Source organism: Cheilinus undulatus, linkage group 17 (genome assembly GCF_018320785.1).
Source record: "Cheilinus undulatus linkage group 17, ASM1832078v1, whole genome shotgun sequence".
Classification (NCBI taxonomy): Eukaryota; Metazoa; Chordata; class Actinopteri; order Labriformes; family Labridae; genus Cheilinus; species Cheilinus undulatus.
This window is the reverse complement of record NC_054881.1, coordinates 8,503,002-8,520,618: the sequence shown is the minus strand read 5'-3', so window position 1 is coordinate 8,520,618 and position 17,617 is coordinate 8,503,002. Positions and strand designations below refer to the sequence as shown.

At 39.1% G+C, this 17,617-nt stretch overlaps 1 protein-coding gene across 4 annotated transcripts in view; it reads left to right on the top strand.

Moving 5' to 3' along the window:
- The window catches only part of LOC121525613 (tenascin-like), a 53,737-nt gene that overhangs the window by 22,126 nt on the left and 13,994 nt on the right, over nt 1-17,617 (top strand). The window contains exons 5-13 of one of the 4 annotated variants that reach the window (XM_041811684.1): nt 2,333-2,448; nt 5,527-5,680; nt 6,707-6,976; nt 7,671-7,856; nt 7,950-8,039; nt 8,269-8,532; nt 11,175-11,651; nt 13,858-14,133; nt 17,213-17,616. In XM_041811684.1, coding sequence (XP_041667618.1) covers nt 2,333-2,448; nt 5,527-5,680; nt 6,707-6,976; nt 7,671-7,856; nt 7,950-8,039; nt 8,269-8,532; nt 11,175-11,651; nt 13,858-14,133; nt 17,213-17,598 — 2,219 coding nt within the window. In that variant the 3' untranslated portion in view covers nt 17,599-17,616. Of the gene's footprint in view, nt 1-2,332; nt 2,449-5,526; nt 5,681-6,706; nt 6,977-7,670; nt 7,857-7,949; nt 8,040-8,268; nt 8,533-11,174; nt 11,652-13,857; nt 14,134-17,212; nt 17,617 lie in introns of those variants that run through there. The other 3 variants (XM_041811680.1, XM_041811681.1, XM_041811683.1) reach the window with 3 other exon arrangements.

The following is a 17,617-nucleotide window of genomic DNA, read 5'->3' as shown; positions in this document are numbered from 1 at the left end:
ACATCTGTAAACTGTTTGCTAGCTGCCATTAATACCAAAAGAAGAAAAATCCAGAGACACAATATTCTAGTTTGCTTCAAACCCACCAACGCCCTGAGACAGCAGCTGGGTTATCTTAAGGACAGCAATGCAGCTTACACCATTAAATGGACTGGGGAATGTAAGGACTCGTATATAAGGGAAACCAAACAACACTTGCGTAAACTCATGGCCCAACACAGAAGAGCCAGCTAATCTGGACTCAGCTGTTTACTCACATCTTAAAGATACAGGACACTCCTTTAAGGACAGCAACGTTAGGATACCGGCCCTCAGCTGTCCCACCAGGCCCATGATTCCTCTGAGCTTTAAGTCGCTTTAGAACTGGCAAAGCCTTTTGGAAGAGAGGCCAAATGTCTTCAAGACCCTCAGTCAAGTCCAGTTGCACACATGTTAAAGATTTGGATAACCATGACCTGAATGAAGAAGAACCTACTCAGACAAAAGAAGATGAAAGCATTAGCGCCAGAAGGTACAACAGTTGTGTCACAAACTGTCGAGATGTTAAGAAAACTCACCTAGTAAGTCATCTAAAGGAACGACCTATTTTTCTTAACATTGGCAGATGAAAGCATGTGCAAAAGACAACCTAAAGAAACTTTTAATAGAGATCAAAACAGACCCAGTTCCATATTTTTCAGAATCAAACGTCAATAAGGTGTCGTGTCTCACATTCTCTGTGATGTGGTGTCATTTTATGACTTCAGTGCAGTACAACAGTACATCACTTTGGGCAAAGGGATCATAAGCTCAAAGCACATCAATGCTGTGCAGCAGATTAAACCAAAATATGGTACCTTCAACAGTCAGCTTGAAGAAATAAGACTTCCCTGTAGAACGCTCACACAACATTTACTTTAGCTGCTATAGGACAATCTTCCTCATCTGCTCAGATCAGCTTTGTTGTACGTCCTGTTAGTTAGCATATTAATCCAGACACAGATTAATAGATATAACAGATTAAATCTCAGTTTATAGCACTTCTGCTGTAGGTGTCTGGTTGTCATTTTGTCTTTCCACCAACAATAGAGAAGTATCCATAGTGGTGGGATAAGGACTCAGATTGCTAAGAAGTTTCAACAAGGGAATCAACGTTGATAAAATTAATAATCTCCATTCCTAGCCATTAGGACAAATGCAGGGTCATCAGCTGGATACCATCCTTCATTGATGCTTTGCTCTATTAATTTGTATAAATTAGTTTTTCCCTCTTGCCCCTGCAGCTGACCCTAGGACTCTTACCTTCCCCGTATCATTTCCTCTCTGGTTAGCTAGAGCCAGAAGCTTCCCTGCTCTAAGATCGAGTCTCATTTTCATGTTAAGTTATTGATTCATGAAATCCAGAGAGCAATCTTTAAATATAGACCTTCTCCTCTTCCTGGTGACTCCCTCTCAGTGAGCATCTGCTTCACGAAAGAGTAATCCCTCAAAAAAAAAGATGGTGACTTTAGTTTGAGACTTGGGCTTACATCTCTCATATGTTCTTTATGCTCCTAACCCTAACCCTAACCCAAACTCATACTGGAGGTTTGAGACTTGTGCCCAGCCATTGTATGAGCTGAATGTCTCTCCTTCACATTATGAATAACCCTCAGTGTCTGGAGCACAAGCAGCCACATTCTACAGGTGACACAATGGTGAGTGCCTCACCTGCAGGTGAGAGCCGGGGGTCCACGGTCAAGAGGAGCTCTGCCTTAAACCCTGACTGTTAAGTAGGATGTTCCATGCAGTATACTCGATTTTTTCCTCCTGTTATGATCCACCTCACTGCCTCCTCTCCCTTGCACACCTTGTCATTTTTAAGCCTGAGAAAGAGAGCACTCATATAGAGGAAAAGGGAGAGAAATAAATCAGTGTCTGCTGTAGCTTTTCTGTAACATTTGAAGTTAAAGCTTTAAATGTTGGTGTTGATGTTATTCTGTTCTCTTTTAGTTTTTCTAAGTCAGTTATAACAAGCAAATGAGGCTCAACTGTTGCTATTTATGCTTACAAAGATTATCAAGAAGCAGATGGTAAGAAATGACGAAAGGTGATGAGGTTCCTGCTTTGGATGTTGTTTAAAAAGTGTTTTTGAAACAGTATATCACAGCTGTTTCAGTTATTTTTGTGCACGTTGCTTGAAGTGATCTGTCAACTGTAAGAACATTCCTATAAGCTATGGATTCAGCATGTGTTTAAACCACAGCCTATGATTGGATTCGTTTTTGCCTTTTAAAAATACTTCCCAAAAGACAGAAAGTTCATGTGGCAAAGCTGTGAATGTAATCATTTATTTTTGTTTCCATCCGTGCAGCTCTTCCACAGCCTGAGGGTGTAATATTCAAATCAGTGAGAGAGACATCAGTGGAGGTGGTGTGGGACCAGCTGGACTTCCCCTTTGATGGCTGGGAGATCTATTTCCGCAACATGGTCAGTTTGCCGCTTGAAGGCTTTCCTGGGATTTTATTAAGCGACAGGGGAAAAAGTGAGAGGTGATAAGCTATGCCTGCTTATTGAAAGTCTCAGCAAAACATGGATTTATTTCAGTGCAGACCATTTAAATTGCTTTGACGTATGGAAAACCTCATCGAGGGCGAGTCTGGAGCTGCGGGTAAATCTGCTGCCTCCAATCCGAGCCAGGAATTCTGTGAAATTAATGAGTGTGCCAGCTGATAAGTTTTGCAGTTCCTGCAGAGTTGGTGCCCTTTTTCGAGACGTTGTCCTTTTTTGAACTTGATGTTAATTTTGATGATGGGCTCTGTGTGACAACAGTTCTGTCAGAGTCGTGTTGTTTTGGTTATCAGTCCTCAGCACATTTCCTCTGCTGTGTCAACGATTACGTAATGCACTCTGTGTCATCAAAGCTCAATTTACTGCATGCTGAGTTATAAGCTCTCTGTGACCTGATTTCTGACAAGTCATGGAAAACAGAAATATGGATTCTGTTAATTGTATGATAAGCAAAACTAGAGGGGCTCTCTAAACTTCAAAGAAAAGCAAAGATTAACCAAGTACGAGCACTCGAGAAACATGAATTTTAACACATGTCCATTAGTAATGCAAAGTGATAAAAACTTAATCCAAAGTGCAATGAAACAAACTTTATTTTCAACCAAAATGAAATGTTTTCAGACTGGTCAGCTGGTCTAAAGTAAGAAAAGTGAGGCACAATTTATTCAACACAACAAAACACTGTCAAAAGCCTTGTTGCTTGTTGCTTGTCTTATCATTATTTGAAACAGTTTATAGCATTCTTCAGCAAAAAAGATGTCAACTATCTTTGGCAGGGCTGAAATGCGTGGCAAATTTTATTTAATACAGTCTGACTGAGACTTTATCTTCATTTTCCTGATGAAAAACGTTTGGGACAGTGTTAAATAAGTTGTGCCTAACTTTTTACTGCCAGACTAGTCAACCAGTCTGAAAATTCTCCACTATGCTGGTTTACATCCAGGCAGTAAGGTTGGGATAGCAGGGCTCTCGACCAGAGTTACAGCCCCCCTGAAATCTTGTGGCAGGGGGCTGCGTTACAGCAAAGGATGTGTGCAGTAAGCTGCCTAAATCACTAAGCTCAGACCCCCTCATAGTTGGCACCAGAATTACCAGTTGGTTAACCTAATTCCTGGTGTTTTTTTAATCAGTGTAGACCCACAATCCCAGTCAGATGCTCTGTCTCAACAGCAACCCATCCGTCCACCACTGTGGCACTTTGACCTGTAAACAACAGTGAACAACAGCATCTTTTAAGAACAGCACTTTTTGGATGTAAGAAATGGGAATAAAGTTTACGAATGTTGTTTGAAGTAACCTCAGATTTAACCGAGGCATTGAGTGACAACATCTAGCACAGAAACAAATTAACACATTTTAGTCCTTACAACACTTTGAAAGGTCACATATTTTACCCTTTTAAGATGAGTTTATATTGGTCCCAGATGTCCCCAAAATATGTCTGTGAAGTTTGTTGCTGAAAAAAAACTCCAGTACAGGATTTTTGCATGTCTAAAAACACATCTGTTTCATCCCTGCTGAGAACGAGCTGTCTCTGTGTCTGTGGCTTTAAATGTTAATGAGCTCTCGGATTTTTTTGGTACCTGAGGGGACTGTCGACAGGCCAGAGGCAAATATTTATGTTTGAAAAGCCTGAAAAAGTGTATTTTACATAATATGTCCCTTTTAAAGTTCGAGTCATGATGATGAATTTAAAAAGACTTCAACTGATATAGGCAGATATTTATAGATAAAACACTGAATGCAAATATTGGCAGAAATTTCCACTTCTGCCACTACTGATGTCATGTCCATGATGTCATTCATCCCTAGATGGGTGTAAAAGTCAAACAATATTGATACTTATTTCTAAACCAGAAGTACCATTTAAATTCTTGTTTGTAATTGGCAAAAAATTGCAAACTCCAACTTATGGTCTATGTTGCACAGAAACATTATAGGTATTTCGGCACCAAAACATCATCAAGTTTTTTTGCATATTTAAATTATGCTCTCAGTTATCACCCATAATGCAACAAAGTTGTGCTGTTAATTTGAAAGGACACCTTTTGAACTCATACTGTCTCTTATGGCAGCTTTAAATTGGAATTGTGACTTAATCTGTAGGGTTTTTTCCCTGAAAATCCCTACTTTTTAATACTATCTTTCACTGAAATAACAGAGATTGTATGTACGATCTTACAGGTGGTATGGAGGGTTTAAACATGGTACGGGAAGTATTGAAAATTTTGAAAGTCTACGAAGAGATGCTTCTGTATCGTCCAAGATACTCCAATATTCAGATATCGTCCAGGCTTGAGGCTTTTTCACATTAAGGGCAACAAAAATGAATGGCACGAAAATGCAAATAATTCAGAGGTGAATTTTGACATGTCTTTCTATGTACATCAGGAGCGATGCAAATTTGGAAATAAATATATTCTTCCTGCGAAAGTCTGGAGTGTTTAGCACTATCCTGTGATAAACTGAGATATATTGGCATGGAAAGTGAAATTAGGTTTCCCCCTATCTCTCCTCCAGTCCATGCATAATGGCACCATTTGGCACAGGTAGGACATCAGTGTGCTTTTCGGGAGTGAAACTTTCAAAAATCAAACATGGTTCGAGAAAATGTCAGCCACAATATTTTGCATGGTGAAATTATGTCACTGGTGTGAAAGCTCTGATTGACTCATAACGTGCTTAGGGAAAAACAAAGCGGTAATTATTTGCACAAATAAACATCTGGTGTGCAAAGGCCTTTAACTGTACTCTGCATCCATTTCAGTATTAATTAAGTAACATGATATCTCAGCTTGGAAGAAGTAGTACTCCTATTTCTGATAAAGGGAAGTCTGAATACTGAGGGTTGGGTGTAAAGTTTAAGTTAGTTCAGTGTTTATGAATGTGTTGTTTGTTTTGTAGCTTAAGCCATATTTTCTCTGAGTATTCTAGTATCCAGTGTGCATGACTTCAACTGTAAATTTCACATTATCATATACTTTTGTGTCCTTACAGAAAGAGGAAAATGGAAAAATCTTGAGCACTCTACCATCCTCCAAAACCCAGTTTGTCCAGTCAGGCCTTGGACCAGGACAGGAGTACGAAGTCTCCATCAACATCCTCAAGAACAACACCAGAGGACCCCAGACATCCAGAAGAATCACAACCAGTGAGTTTACAGCTGTAACAAACATTTTTAGGCTGAATATATGAGATCATAGGTTATAAGAAACATCTATTTGGTACTAAAAATCTATTTTAGCTTGTGTGCCATCCTCCTACGCCGTCTGGTAGCTATTAACAGTCTGTAGGATTAAAAAAAAAACCCTTCTCTCGTGCACAGAGTAAAAATGTCAGAATGAGAAATTCCTTAATGAAAAGGAGATGAACAACAGGAAATCCCTGCCGGCTCTCCGTAGTTCCATCTAGCACATTTAGGCATACGAGCCATCACTCAGGCACATTAAATCTCATCCTAGCATGACCGTGTAATAGCTTGGTTTTCACTTTCACTCAGTCTTGCTCTTAGCTCTCATCCTCTACTCACTTAAACTTTTATTGCAGTTTTGCTCCATACATTACTTTGTGAAATGCTTCCAGTTACTTATGCAATCGATATAACATGCCAGGCCAAACCACTTTCATTGTTCATGGAAAAACCATCTGTTTTACAGGTCTCTGTTGGTACCCTCCCAGAGGGTATCACACCACTTCATGTCTGAAGTCATTTATTTGTACTGGCTGAAGGTAGACTTCACTCCCAGACATGAATTATAGAAATATGGTCAAAAAATGTTTTGCTATTTCAACTCTTTATATTGTTTAACACATCCTCAAAAACATACAAAAAAGAGGTGTCTGCTCTGTGTAAACTCTGGAAATTTGTCAGGTAGTAAACACGACTTGCAAAGGAAAGGGAAAACATAAAATTTCACAGTCCTGTGTCGATCCAAGTTAAGGTTTTGTCCTTTGAAAGGAGCCAGGTTGAGTCTTGTGGGTGTGTTTTATAGTCAACAGCAAGGAAACACAAGGAAAAGAGGTAAAATAGTCTTATTCTCTGGCTCACACCTGCGGAACTTGTCATTTGTTGATTATTTTGGAAATGTAAAATAAGAATAAAGTGTACTTAACTGAGAAAAAGTCAATTTTTACTATTGTTGAGGTGTGTAACATTCTCTCCTGAATCCCTGTTCAGAGATAGACAGCCCAGGACAGGTGGAGGTGAAGGACATCACAGACTCCTCTGCTCTGATTGGTTGGTCACAGCCAGTGGCTCCTGTGGAAGGAATCACCTTGTTATTCGGGCCTGTCTCCGACCCCTCTGATGAAACCCACGTGGAGGTTCCTCCTCTAGACAAACAGTTCAGCATTGACGGTCTGAGGCCAGATACTGAGTACAAAGTGTCGCTTATTTCCTGGAGTGGAAGCAACAGCAGTGACCCCGTCACAACCACGTTTATTACAGGTAGAGCTCGTGGTTGCATTTACTCAGAGTTTATTTTATGTTTCATTACTTTAGGTCTTAAGCAGCAGTTTTCTTTCAGTGTGCTTTAAAGTCACAGTGTGTCACACAAGTAATAACCCTCATCTTACTTTGCTATGATGCTCCAACTCCAAATCAAAATGTTTTTTGAGGGTCATCAAATGCAATGAACTGCAAGAAAATAATCCATAATTCTGAGGCATGAGGGAGATATTGCACAGTTGGAACTTTCACTTCCTTGTTGAAAAATGCCAATATACCAGGTAAAACAGATTTCTTAAGGGTGAATATGTTTATCCATCAGTTGTCTGTGTTTTTTGACTGCTTTGTTTGTTGCTAAAGGTACAAATGTGTCTATTTGACTTCAAGGTTGTAGCAGAAAACTGTGATTAACTTCAAGGAGACTGAATGATTATGCAAGACACTTAATATTGATAAGAGTTGCATTCATGCAGCTTTTTTTGTCCGTGAAATTAGAATTAAAATACCCAGACTTATGTGCATAAGATGCTATTTTAATAGCTTTTAACTATCTAAAAAGTGGCCTGTGTCTTCTATCCTTGTGCAGTTATATTCCAGATTTAATGTTGAAATGCTTTTTTGCTTTTACATTAATTTAAAGTTTGTGAGCTGAAAGTTTGATTTTCTTTAATGAATAAAAATGTGTTTTCCTCAGCTCTGGATGCCCCCAAGGACTTGCAAGTCGTTTCCCAGACAGACGACAGCATCTCTCTGGAGTGGATGAACAGTCGCGCTGATGTTGGCAGCTATCGAGTGAAATACAGCCCCCTCTCTGGAGCGAGTCATGGCGAGGATCTGTTCCCACGAGGACCGGGAGACACAACAAAAGCTACTATCAGTGGTAGGGGTGGAAGCATTTACTAAAGAATGGGCGCTCACATATTCTATTAGTCATACCTCAGGGTGATAATTCCTCTGTTCCTCCTTATGGTAGGGCTGAATCCAGGAACGGAGTATGGGATTGGTGTGACGGCTGTGAAGAATGAGAGAGAGAGCCTACCCACTACAACTAATGCAGCAACTGGTGAGAAACGCTGCAGAGCAGCTGTGCAAACAGACGTCCTTCACACCCCTTCATAAATACACGATGGAGGAGGAATTTGTTGATACAAATTGGGTGATGAAATAAAACTAATGGGGAGAAAGTGATTTGTGATTTGAGCGTGCAACAGAAGTGACGAGAGATTTAGAAAAATATCAGAGCGTGAAATTTACAATCTTACAGTCTAACACTTTTTTTTCTCCTCTGTCAGACATCGACCCTCCTAAAGAATTTGAGCAAGTCGAGTCCACAGAGACGTCACTCACTGTGAGGTGGCAGAAACCCCAGGCCAAGGTCAGCACCTACAGGCTGCTGTATGCCTCCTTAGACGGGCTGGTGTTGGAGGAGGAGATCCCGGCCTCGGTGACAAGCCACGTCCTGACCAACCTGAGTCCTGGGATGAGCTACACCCTGACTTTGGCTGCAGAGAGGGGCCACAAGAGGAGCTCACCTGTCACTCTGTCTGCAACCACAGGTGGGTGGGAAACACACTTACCAAAGCATGATTATGAATTAACAATAACACAAAATCAAGGTGGAAAAAGCTGTTTTTTTGTGAAAAATATGTAAGTTATTTTTTAGGGCTGTGGCATGTTTCCCATTAAAACAAGTTTTTTTGTTTTTTTTTTAATTATTATAGTCCTAGAAAATCAGACCCTACCTTTTTTTTTGATATGTCTGTGTTTTGTAAGGTTGTGAAAATTTTACCACATATGAAAAATATATGATGAATTGAACTGTACTGCATTACAGCTTTAACGCTGGGATTCAGGATTACTTCAAGGAAGAGTTTCATGGCTGAGAAATAATTCTGCAGCAAGCAGAAGTGATCAATATGAGATAGCGATAAACCAAACTAATGCCTTCTTAATTTGTGCCTCTTTGTTTTTCTTATAGCTTCTTTCACATTTTATTTAGCTGACTCAGACGACCGTGCGCTAACGACTCCTACAGGCGCAGAGGACAATGTGATTAGCTTTTCAAACTTAGACCCCTCTGAGTCCCAGATCTCTGGGAGACATCCTGAGGACGAGCCTGGAACGCTGACGATTTCAGGCATCACGCCTGAAGGATTTGACCTCTCGTGGAAACTAAATGCTCACACTGTCTTTGATAGTTTCACAGTAGAGTATACAGACAGTCAGCGATTATCAGATGGGAGAGAGATGCATCTTCCTGGAGATGTCACTGGCTCTAGAATCCGGGGCCTCAAGGCATCAACTGAGTATCAGATAAAGCTCTATGGGATAAGAAGTAGCCACAGATCTGCACTACTTGAAGCTGTTGCAGTAACAGGTATACGTTTTCTTTTAGACTGAGTTTAATCAGGGAAATTTTGTTTAGACTGCAGGTCAAAATCAAGCAGCAGCCTCTGGTGCTGAAAGGGGAAGGCAGAATTGCAAAAAATGCAGTTCCTTGATTGTCCACTTAAGACCAACTCAAACGCCAAGGATGCCCTATTAACACTCATGTTAAAATACAAATTTTTATAGCAAAATTAGACATGTTTACATCTTGGTACAAAAACGTCTTGGGTTTAAATAGCTATGATTATATCAAGGCTAAAGTTGCTAATACAGTTGCATCTCAAAAAATTAGAATGAATTTTTTTTCTGTGATTTAATTTAAGAAGTGAAACTTCCATCTATCCTAGATTCAACTCATACAAGGTGAAATATTTCGTGACTTTGTTCTAACCTTGATGATTAAGATGTTTCACTAAGGATTATGCATTTAAAATGGGATTACAGAAAGTATGATGTCAGTGTTGTTTGCCAAGTGCAGCTATCATTAGAGTGTGGCTCTGGTCGAGTAATTTTATGCAAGTTTAATGTGACTCAGCCTGAATATAACTCTTTATTCTTGAGACTTTATTATTGCCAACCTATACAGCTCTTACAATATGATATTGATGCTACCTACTCCCTGTTCTTGTTTATTCCAGTCGATGAAACATTATAGCAGCATGGCAGGAGCCGAATAATTGTAATTGATAGTGGTGGACTGCTGCGTTAAAGTCAAGATGGTGATGGAGCCTGAATTGATTTTTAAGATTTTTTAGTCTATCCAAATGTTTCTCAGCTGGTTACATATCCTCATTTTGTAGCAAATCAAGAATTTATTTTTGCATATTTGAGCCAATTTACATTTGGAGGAGTTTTAAATACAGTGACAATCATTTTGTTCCTGACAGTCTGCCTTTAAAATGTTAAATCTGATTTTCCTGCAGTCTAAACAAATCTTTAGTCCTTACAGCTTTTCTCTTCAGTGGAATAGAAATGAAATGGTTGCTTATGAATAGAGAAGCCTTGTGATTTGCATGCTGACTTTAGTCTTCCAATCAAGTTTTTTTCTTTTGGAGGAACAAAGCGATTCGTCTAACCTTTGTAAGAAACGGCATGACGAGCCCATCAGACATAGCGACTGCATCTTCACAAAGAACCCCTAACTTATTTTCATTTAATTCCCTCTGTCACTCATCAAGACTTCTTAAAAAAATCAAATACAAGAAGAAAACTACTGTGGAGACTGTCATCTCTGAGTCTGTAATAACCTTCAGATACACAGGGTTATAGTACATGGACTGTCCCAGTTTCTTCCTGCATTTGACTTTCAAATGGAGCAACTTTTCCTCCCTAAAAGCCTGCACCACTAATTTCCTCTTCATCACTCATCGTCTTGAGCCACGATTAAATGGCTCCCTAGCAGTTGGAGAAAATTACACGATGTGTCACTCGCATGTCAAACAAGCGACTCTACAGCGAAGTCTCTTTAGGGCGGTGGCAACAAAGTGGCTGTGCATGGCTTCACCATCGATTTGAAGATGACTGTGTACTTCCACACTGGTGGACTACTCAGAAACTTCAATATTTAATGGCTCTGACTCAGGCGCCATTAATGTCTCAGCTGCTGCTTCATGATACAAGCTGCAGATCCTGACAAAGTTGGATAGCAAGAAAAAAAGGAAATTGTGCAGAATTATTTGATCTGAAAAGCACTGCTGCATGCTATAATGTTATATCTTCTTAACCAGGTGTCTTCTTTCCAGGTTCTTTTTCAGACAATCAGCAGATCCGGTAACAGTTTCATTCATTAACCTGCTTTTATTCATTATAGCACCACAGCCTACCTCTCCAGATGTGCTAACGCTGAGAATCAAAAATGTCCCAACAACCCCACAACCAGCTCTGGATACCCAACAAACTCAAACCCCAGAACCCATAAATCCTGAGGCCACTTCCACAACCAGGACTGCTCCTACTTCAGAGGCTTCTCCCACTTCTGATTCTAACGTAACGATCTCTGAGGCTGAGCCTGAAAGCTCAGTCCTGGACAAACTGGGAAACCTCACAGTCAATGTTTCCTCCACCAGTGTAAGCCTGGCGTGGTCAGCGCCCGATGAGGCGTATGAAAGCTTTTTGGTGGAAGTTATTACTCGGTCAGAGGGGACAAAAACTCATGTGATGTCACTACCAGGAAACATGACGAAGGCTGAGATCGAGGGTTTGTCCCCTTCAACACAGTATAATATAACGTTACATGGGCTGGTGGAAGGAAAGAGATCTTTTCCTCTAAAAGCTTTTACCACTACAGGTACTTGGAGCTTTTGTTTCTTTTGCAGGAAATCATCACAACCCATCTTCATCAAATCCCATCATTTTTATCCTTAAATCAATGTTTAAGAATCCCTGCATGATTGTTTTGTGTTCTGCATGTAATTGACATTTACTGTGTCACACAAATGTTTATTCACTGTGATTTAATAAGGAGTGTTGGGGCTGCAAAATCTAGAAATTTAAAGACATAAGTAGAAATAGAACTGTAATACTTTATTAAATTAACAGGAATAACAGTTATAATATTTAAAGATTTGTACATCATGATGAGGAGAATAACATATTTCAAGTATGTGAAATAATCACTTAAATTAAGATATACAGATTTCTCCCTATGGAGGAGGAATAAAGTTTATATTCAAGTTAGGGCTGTCAAGGGATTTACTTACTTAATCACAATTACTTGCTAAATTTTGATCGTTGATCAGGATTAATCACATTTTAATTGCATGTAGGTATGCACATATAGACAATGTGATGCAATTCTTACAAGTGTCTTGATTTGGAATTCAAATGATTACAAAGAGAGAGTTTTATAATCATGACTTTTAGCTTTATCATCTAAATGAGTGCTGCACCAGTGTGGTCTGAAACCATAACTTAGATCAGTGGTTTTTAAATTTCTTTGCCCAAGTCAGACTTGATCGAGGTAAAATCTCAATGCACATCATATCCATATGTACACAAAATGTCCTCTTAAGTTGATTTATAGTTTTAGCGATAGCATATGGTTGTACAAATTCCCACAGCACACCTGGATTTGCCTCAAGGTAAGGTAACACCAGTTGGGAACCTGTGACTTAGATGTAGCTTCAGAGTACTTTTTCAGTCAAACGGTCTTAAACACTACTACACATTATGAAATATGAAGGGGCGCGTGTACAAAATGACTCACTGATGTCCAATAATCTTGGTATATGGGACAGCTTTTAAACTATTTTTGCTTTCGTTTGGCTATTTCTGGATATTAGCAACCAAGTAAAGGTTAACAAATGATCTCAGGGAACTTATTAACTGTTTTTATGCTTTTGCCTTGCAGTTTGCCCTCTTTTTTTTTTTAGCTAAATGTACCTTAAATTTTGTTCAGATAAAAACTGCTGTTATTTTCCTTTAACTTTTTTAAGGAACTGTGGTAGCTCAAAAACAATCCATAACAAGAAAAGTTAATGGAAAAGCAAAGAAAAATGATATTTTTTTCAAGCACAAAGTGTAGATGACCTTTGAACTGTTCATAGAGCTGACAAGTTTGCTAAAGTGAAATGAGACATTCAAAGCAGAGTCCTTTCTTATATAACTGTGAGAGCAGGAAGAAATATGTAAAAAAAAAAGAATAAATCTGTATCTATTCTGCCTCTCAGCTGTAGAAAGCAGGGACCCCAGGTTTGGCAGGGTGCAGAGAACACACTACCATGATTTGGTACCAGAATCAGGCAAGAAAATAAATGCTTGGACTAAAAGTAAAGACTTAGATGTGATGACTTTTTATGGACTAAAACTGAAAAGGATAGAAATGACTAAAATGTGACTAAAACTAAAATCATTTCATTTAAAGACTAAAACTAAGACTAAAATTAAAAATAGCTGCCAAAATTAACATTGCATTAATGTGATCATAAAAAATTGATGTCTGAATTTTGGATCTTAATTGCATCACGATTGCGTTAACACTGACAGCCCTGCTTAAAACATATGGTTGTATAGTAAATATTCCCATTTACTAAAACATAACTAATTACTTATTATTTTTTCCCATCATATTCAAAGATTTTGTTGTGTTTACTATGTCAAAAAAATGGTAACATTTAAATAATGTGGAGAGGACCCTCCCTTTGTATGAATAAAAATCTTATCCTAAGTTCAAGAACTATAATAATTGTATATATTCAGGTGATTAAACACCAATTTAAATTGGCCTACAAATTAATATTTTGTTTGATTTTTACCTAGTTTATGTATTAAATGCGTAGTTAAACATTACACACTGTATCTTTGAAGCTCAACTTCTAGTCTGCAAACTTTGTTTTTATGAGTTCCTCTTAACTCTGAAATCTGGGAAATATAAATTGCTGCACTGGTCCTGTCACTGTTTAGTCCATATAGTGATGACAAATGTGAAATTTAATCTTACAGTCCTTGATTGTTGTTCGTTGAGTTGACCCCACTCTGATCTGTCTATCTACCAGAGGAGCTGAAGCCCATGGTGGTGAACCTCACCATCTCTGACATTACATGGGACGGCTTCACTGCGTCCTGGACCCCCGTCGATGGGGAGTTCGAGAGCTTTGTCATTGAGGTAACAAACCTGGAGAATTTCGCAGAGAGCCAGAACCTCACTGTGTCCGGAGACGCTCTCAGCCTGGGCATCTCCGGGCTCAATCCCAACACCAGCTACATGGTTGGCCTGTTTGGGATGCATGAGGGCTCCTTCCTTGAACCACTGTACACTGAAGCCATCACAGGTACCTGCAACCTGCAGCGTCTTAGCCCTATGAATCTTCAACTTTCTTTACTTTATTTTTCTGTTGCAGCCACACAGACACTAGATCCTCTGTTGTTTCACTTACACTGGAGCGTCCACACCTCGCTGCATGAACAAACAATGAAATAACCATATTCCTTCTTTAATCACCACTCTTCAACGCCCTGATTACTTGGATTTGTACCTCTTCATTTTAACCCACATGTCATGAACCATTCTTTACCCTCCAGCCACTGTTTCTGTCTCGCTGAGAGAGGGCAGGGTGATGAGTCCGCATCACTGAGCCTCGCAAACGCCCCCTCAAATGTTCACCCTTACTCCCCCGAACTGCTCCCATCATCCCAGTTACCAAAGTGCATGAAGCCCCCCTCCCCCTCCATCGCTCCCTCCTACCATCCCATGCATCGTGGTGAGGTTTGACGCTGATGTGCTGCAATGATTGCAAAAGCAAAACCAATAACTCTCACTCTCACACGCCCGTCACACCATGACAGCGTGACCATCTCATTTCATCCCATCAGCCATCATTCAGTGTGTAATCGATTAACCTTGAAGGGATCATTTGCCTGTGGATGTGTCAGTGCTGGCGCGAGTTTTAGTGACATTTGTGTGAATGGCACAGTTTTGTCAGATTTGATACTGTAGATATCTCAGCTTTGATGCTTAGTTTGGTTGATTCTGGTTGTCCAAAGTAAATACACTGATTTCTTTTGAACTATTAGGTGGCAAATGATTAAATCCTCTTGTCAATATCAAGGTAAAAGGCTAATAACACAATCTAAAGTTAACAATTCGCCACCTTTCTGTATGCTTGAATGATGCTTTAACAGTTTCCTGCAAGCCTGCATATGCATCTGAAATTCTTTGTAATTGCATGTAAAATATCTAAAACAACATGGCAGTGATGCTTGCTTGAAAAATCTTGCATGATCAAATTTCAGAAACCAATTGTATTAACTCCTTTGCCACATTTTTACATTAAAAGCAACACTTCATTCACTTAAACTTGCAGGTCAGACTTCTAAAGCTAATTACATGAAAGGCCTTTCTGTTTTACTACTTGGCAATTCATGTCTGTTTATCTGATTTGGTATCTTAAGGTCATGGGCATAGTGGGTTTAAATATTCATGCTGCTTAGTTAGAATTTTATGCACAAATATATGCATGTGTTTAATCTTTCATTGAGCTACTCAGGCTATCAGGATTGCAAATGGGTGGTGGTGAGTTTATTTCAGCGCTAAATTCTACTCTTTAATTAGAGCCTGACTGATATTTTATCAGGGATGTCATCAGAGTGTTTCTGTATGGGAGATTTCACTAAAAAGGGATTTTGTTCTGTTGTGCTATGATTTGCACATCAGTTGTGCTTGCATCCACTTAACATAAAGCAAACAAAAAAACAAGAACCTTTCATACTCGTCCTGCATAGTGATCCAGACTGTCTCTACATGTGGCCAAAGTTTGTGCATTTGTGCTGCACCTATGTAACCCTTGATACATGTAGTATAATTGTCAGTGTATTATTTACATACTGATTTTAAGGTCCTACAATGGTGAGATTTTTGCCCTGATAGTTGGAAGGTTTGCACGAGATATAGTGCAAAATCACCATAATGATAATTTTGGTTGATAATGAGATTGTGGTTATTGAACTCAGTTTCACAATTATCTAAGAAAATCTACATCCGTGTAAAAATTTCATTACATTAGATAAGTTTGTCATGTTTCCTTGGGGGAAGCCACAACTGTTGAACAGATTCTGTTAGTTACTTTGTGAGGCACCGCTCTTCAAAACCAGATTGCTTCTACATGACTGAGGTCATTTTTTGTGAGCCAGCGGCTGCCTTTCGGTCATCTTCTTTACCCCCCTGTCTTTTCAGACTAACTGTGCATGTGCCATGGCTCCTTCTGCTCCTCACTTAAATTGAAGTGAGAGCTATTCAGGTAGGAGGAGCTAAGCCTGTGCTGTGCTAGAGCAGAAGAAAGGGACCGCAAATGACAAAACCTATAGACAAGATGAGTGATCATTTTGTTCTATGATTGTAGGCAGCAAAAAACAAAATTGAACTTAAAACTTGATTGTTTGCCTGGCATAAATATGACATCCCTTACCAGCAACTTCCAGCAGATGGTAGGCATAAATCTGGTACTGACATGGTACCCGTTCCAACCAATCCCATACCTACCGGACTGAATTACAACACAGATGTCAATACTTTATTGTGATACCCTGCCACCCCAAATGAAAGCCAGAAATGCATCATGGAATTTTTGATTTGTGTTAAATTGCACCTTTTTTAAATCAAATTTTCAACTCACATCTTATAAAGATATTTCAGCAAATCATTTATGATATCAAGACAGCTTTTATTCTCCCACTGACTTTCAACCCACTTTTTTCCTCTCAAAAGTATCAATTCAGGCCCTGTTTGGGCACCGGCACCGTATAAGAAGTATTGATTTAGCACCAGTATCAGAAAAAACCCAAATGATACCAAGCCCTAGCAGATGGTAGTTTTTTCATGCAACTGCTCGGGGTTATAAAGGTCAACGTTTGGAAAGTGGATGTCTTTTTCTGAGGCTCATTTGCATAAAAAGTACTAAACCTGAGCCTGTGAATTTTTTTTTTTTTTTTGCTCAGATTTATTTTTGAAAATCAAGCTCATGAAATAGAAAGCAATCAAAGCATGATCATTCCAACAGAGTGTGCTATGACTTTGCAATTTACAGTTCTCTTTGCATTTTCTGCAGTGTATGCAGCACATGCATTACTGCTTGGCACATCATGGAAAGCAGTAGAATTGTTATCACAACCAATTTTTCAGCTTTTTTGATTAAAGTGTGCCTTTGCAATGTAATATTGTTGCAGAGTCTGTGTTGAAAAAAGTATTTTCGTCTCTACTCATAAAACTGATATTGTTAGTGTGTATTTCCCTTCAAAACTATTTTATCAGTCAGGCTCTAACTAAAACTAGAACTAACTACCAGTCTTTGATCATCTCTATTTTTCCTGCCTTAAAGATTTGAATGAAAATCTAACAATGATTTCTCTCTCTAGTGAATCAGCCAGTGGTTGGCAAAGTATTTATCTCAAACTTAACATCAGAGAGCTTTACAATCCACTGGAACGTCACTGATGGAAAATTTGATGGTTTTATCCTGGAGATAATTGATTCTGATTGGCTGATGGAGCCAAAGGAATATAATATATCCCACAATGTGAAGTCCCATGACATCACAGGGCTCAGGCCCAGCACTGATTATGTAGCCTACCTCTATGGGACGTTCAAGGGATCACGAACAAATGCTGTCAGTATTGTTGCATCAACAGGTATTTTGCTTTTTTTTCTATTTGTCATAATAATAGGTTCATCTTTGACAAACTTAATATTTCAGTTATTTTCTGCACTGTACTGTTATCTTTGGCCTGTATGCATACACTAAATAGAGATTTGTGTCTTTA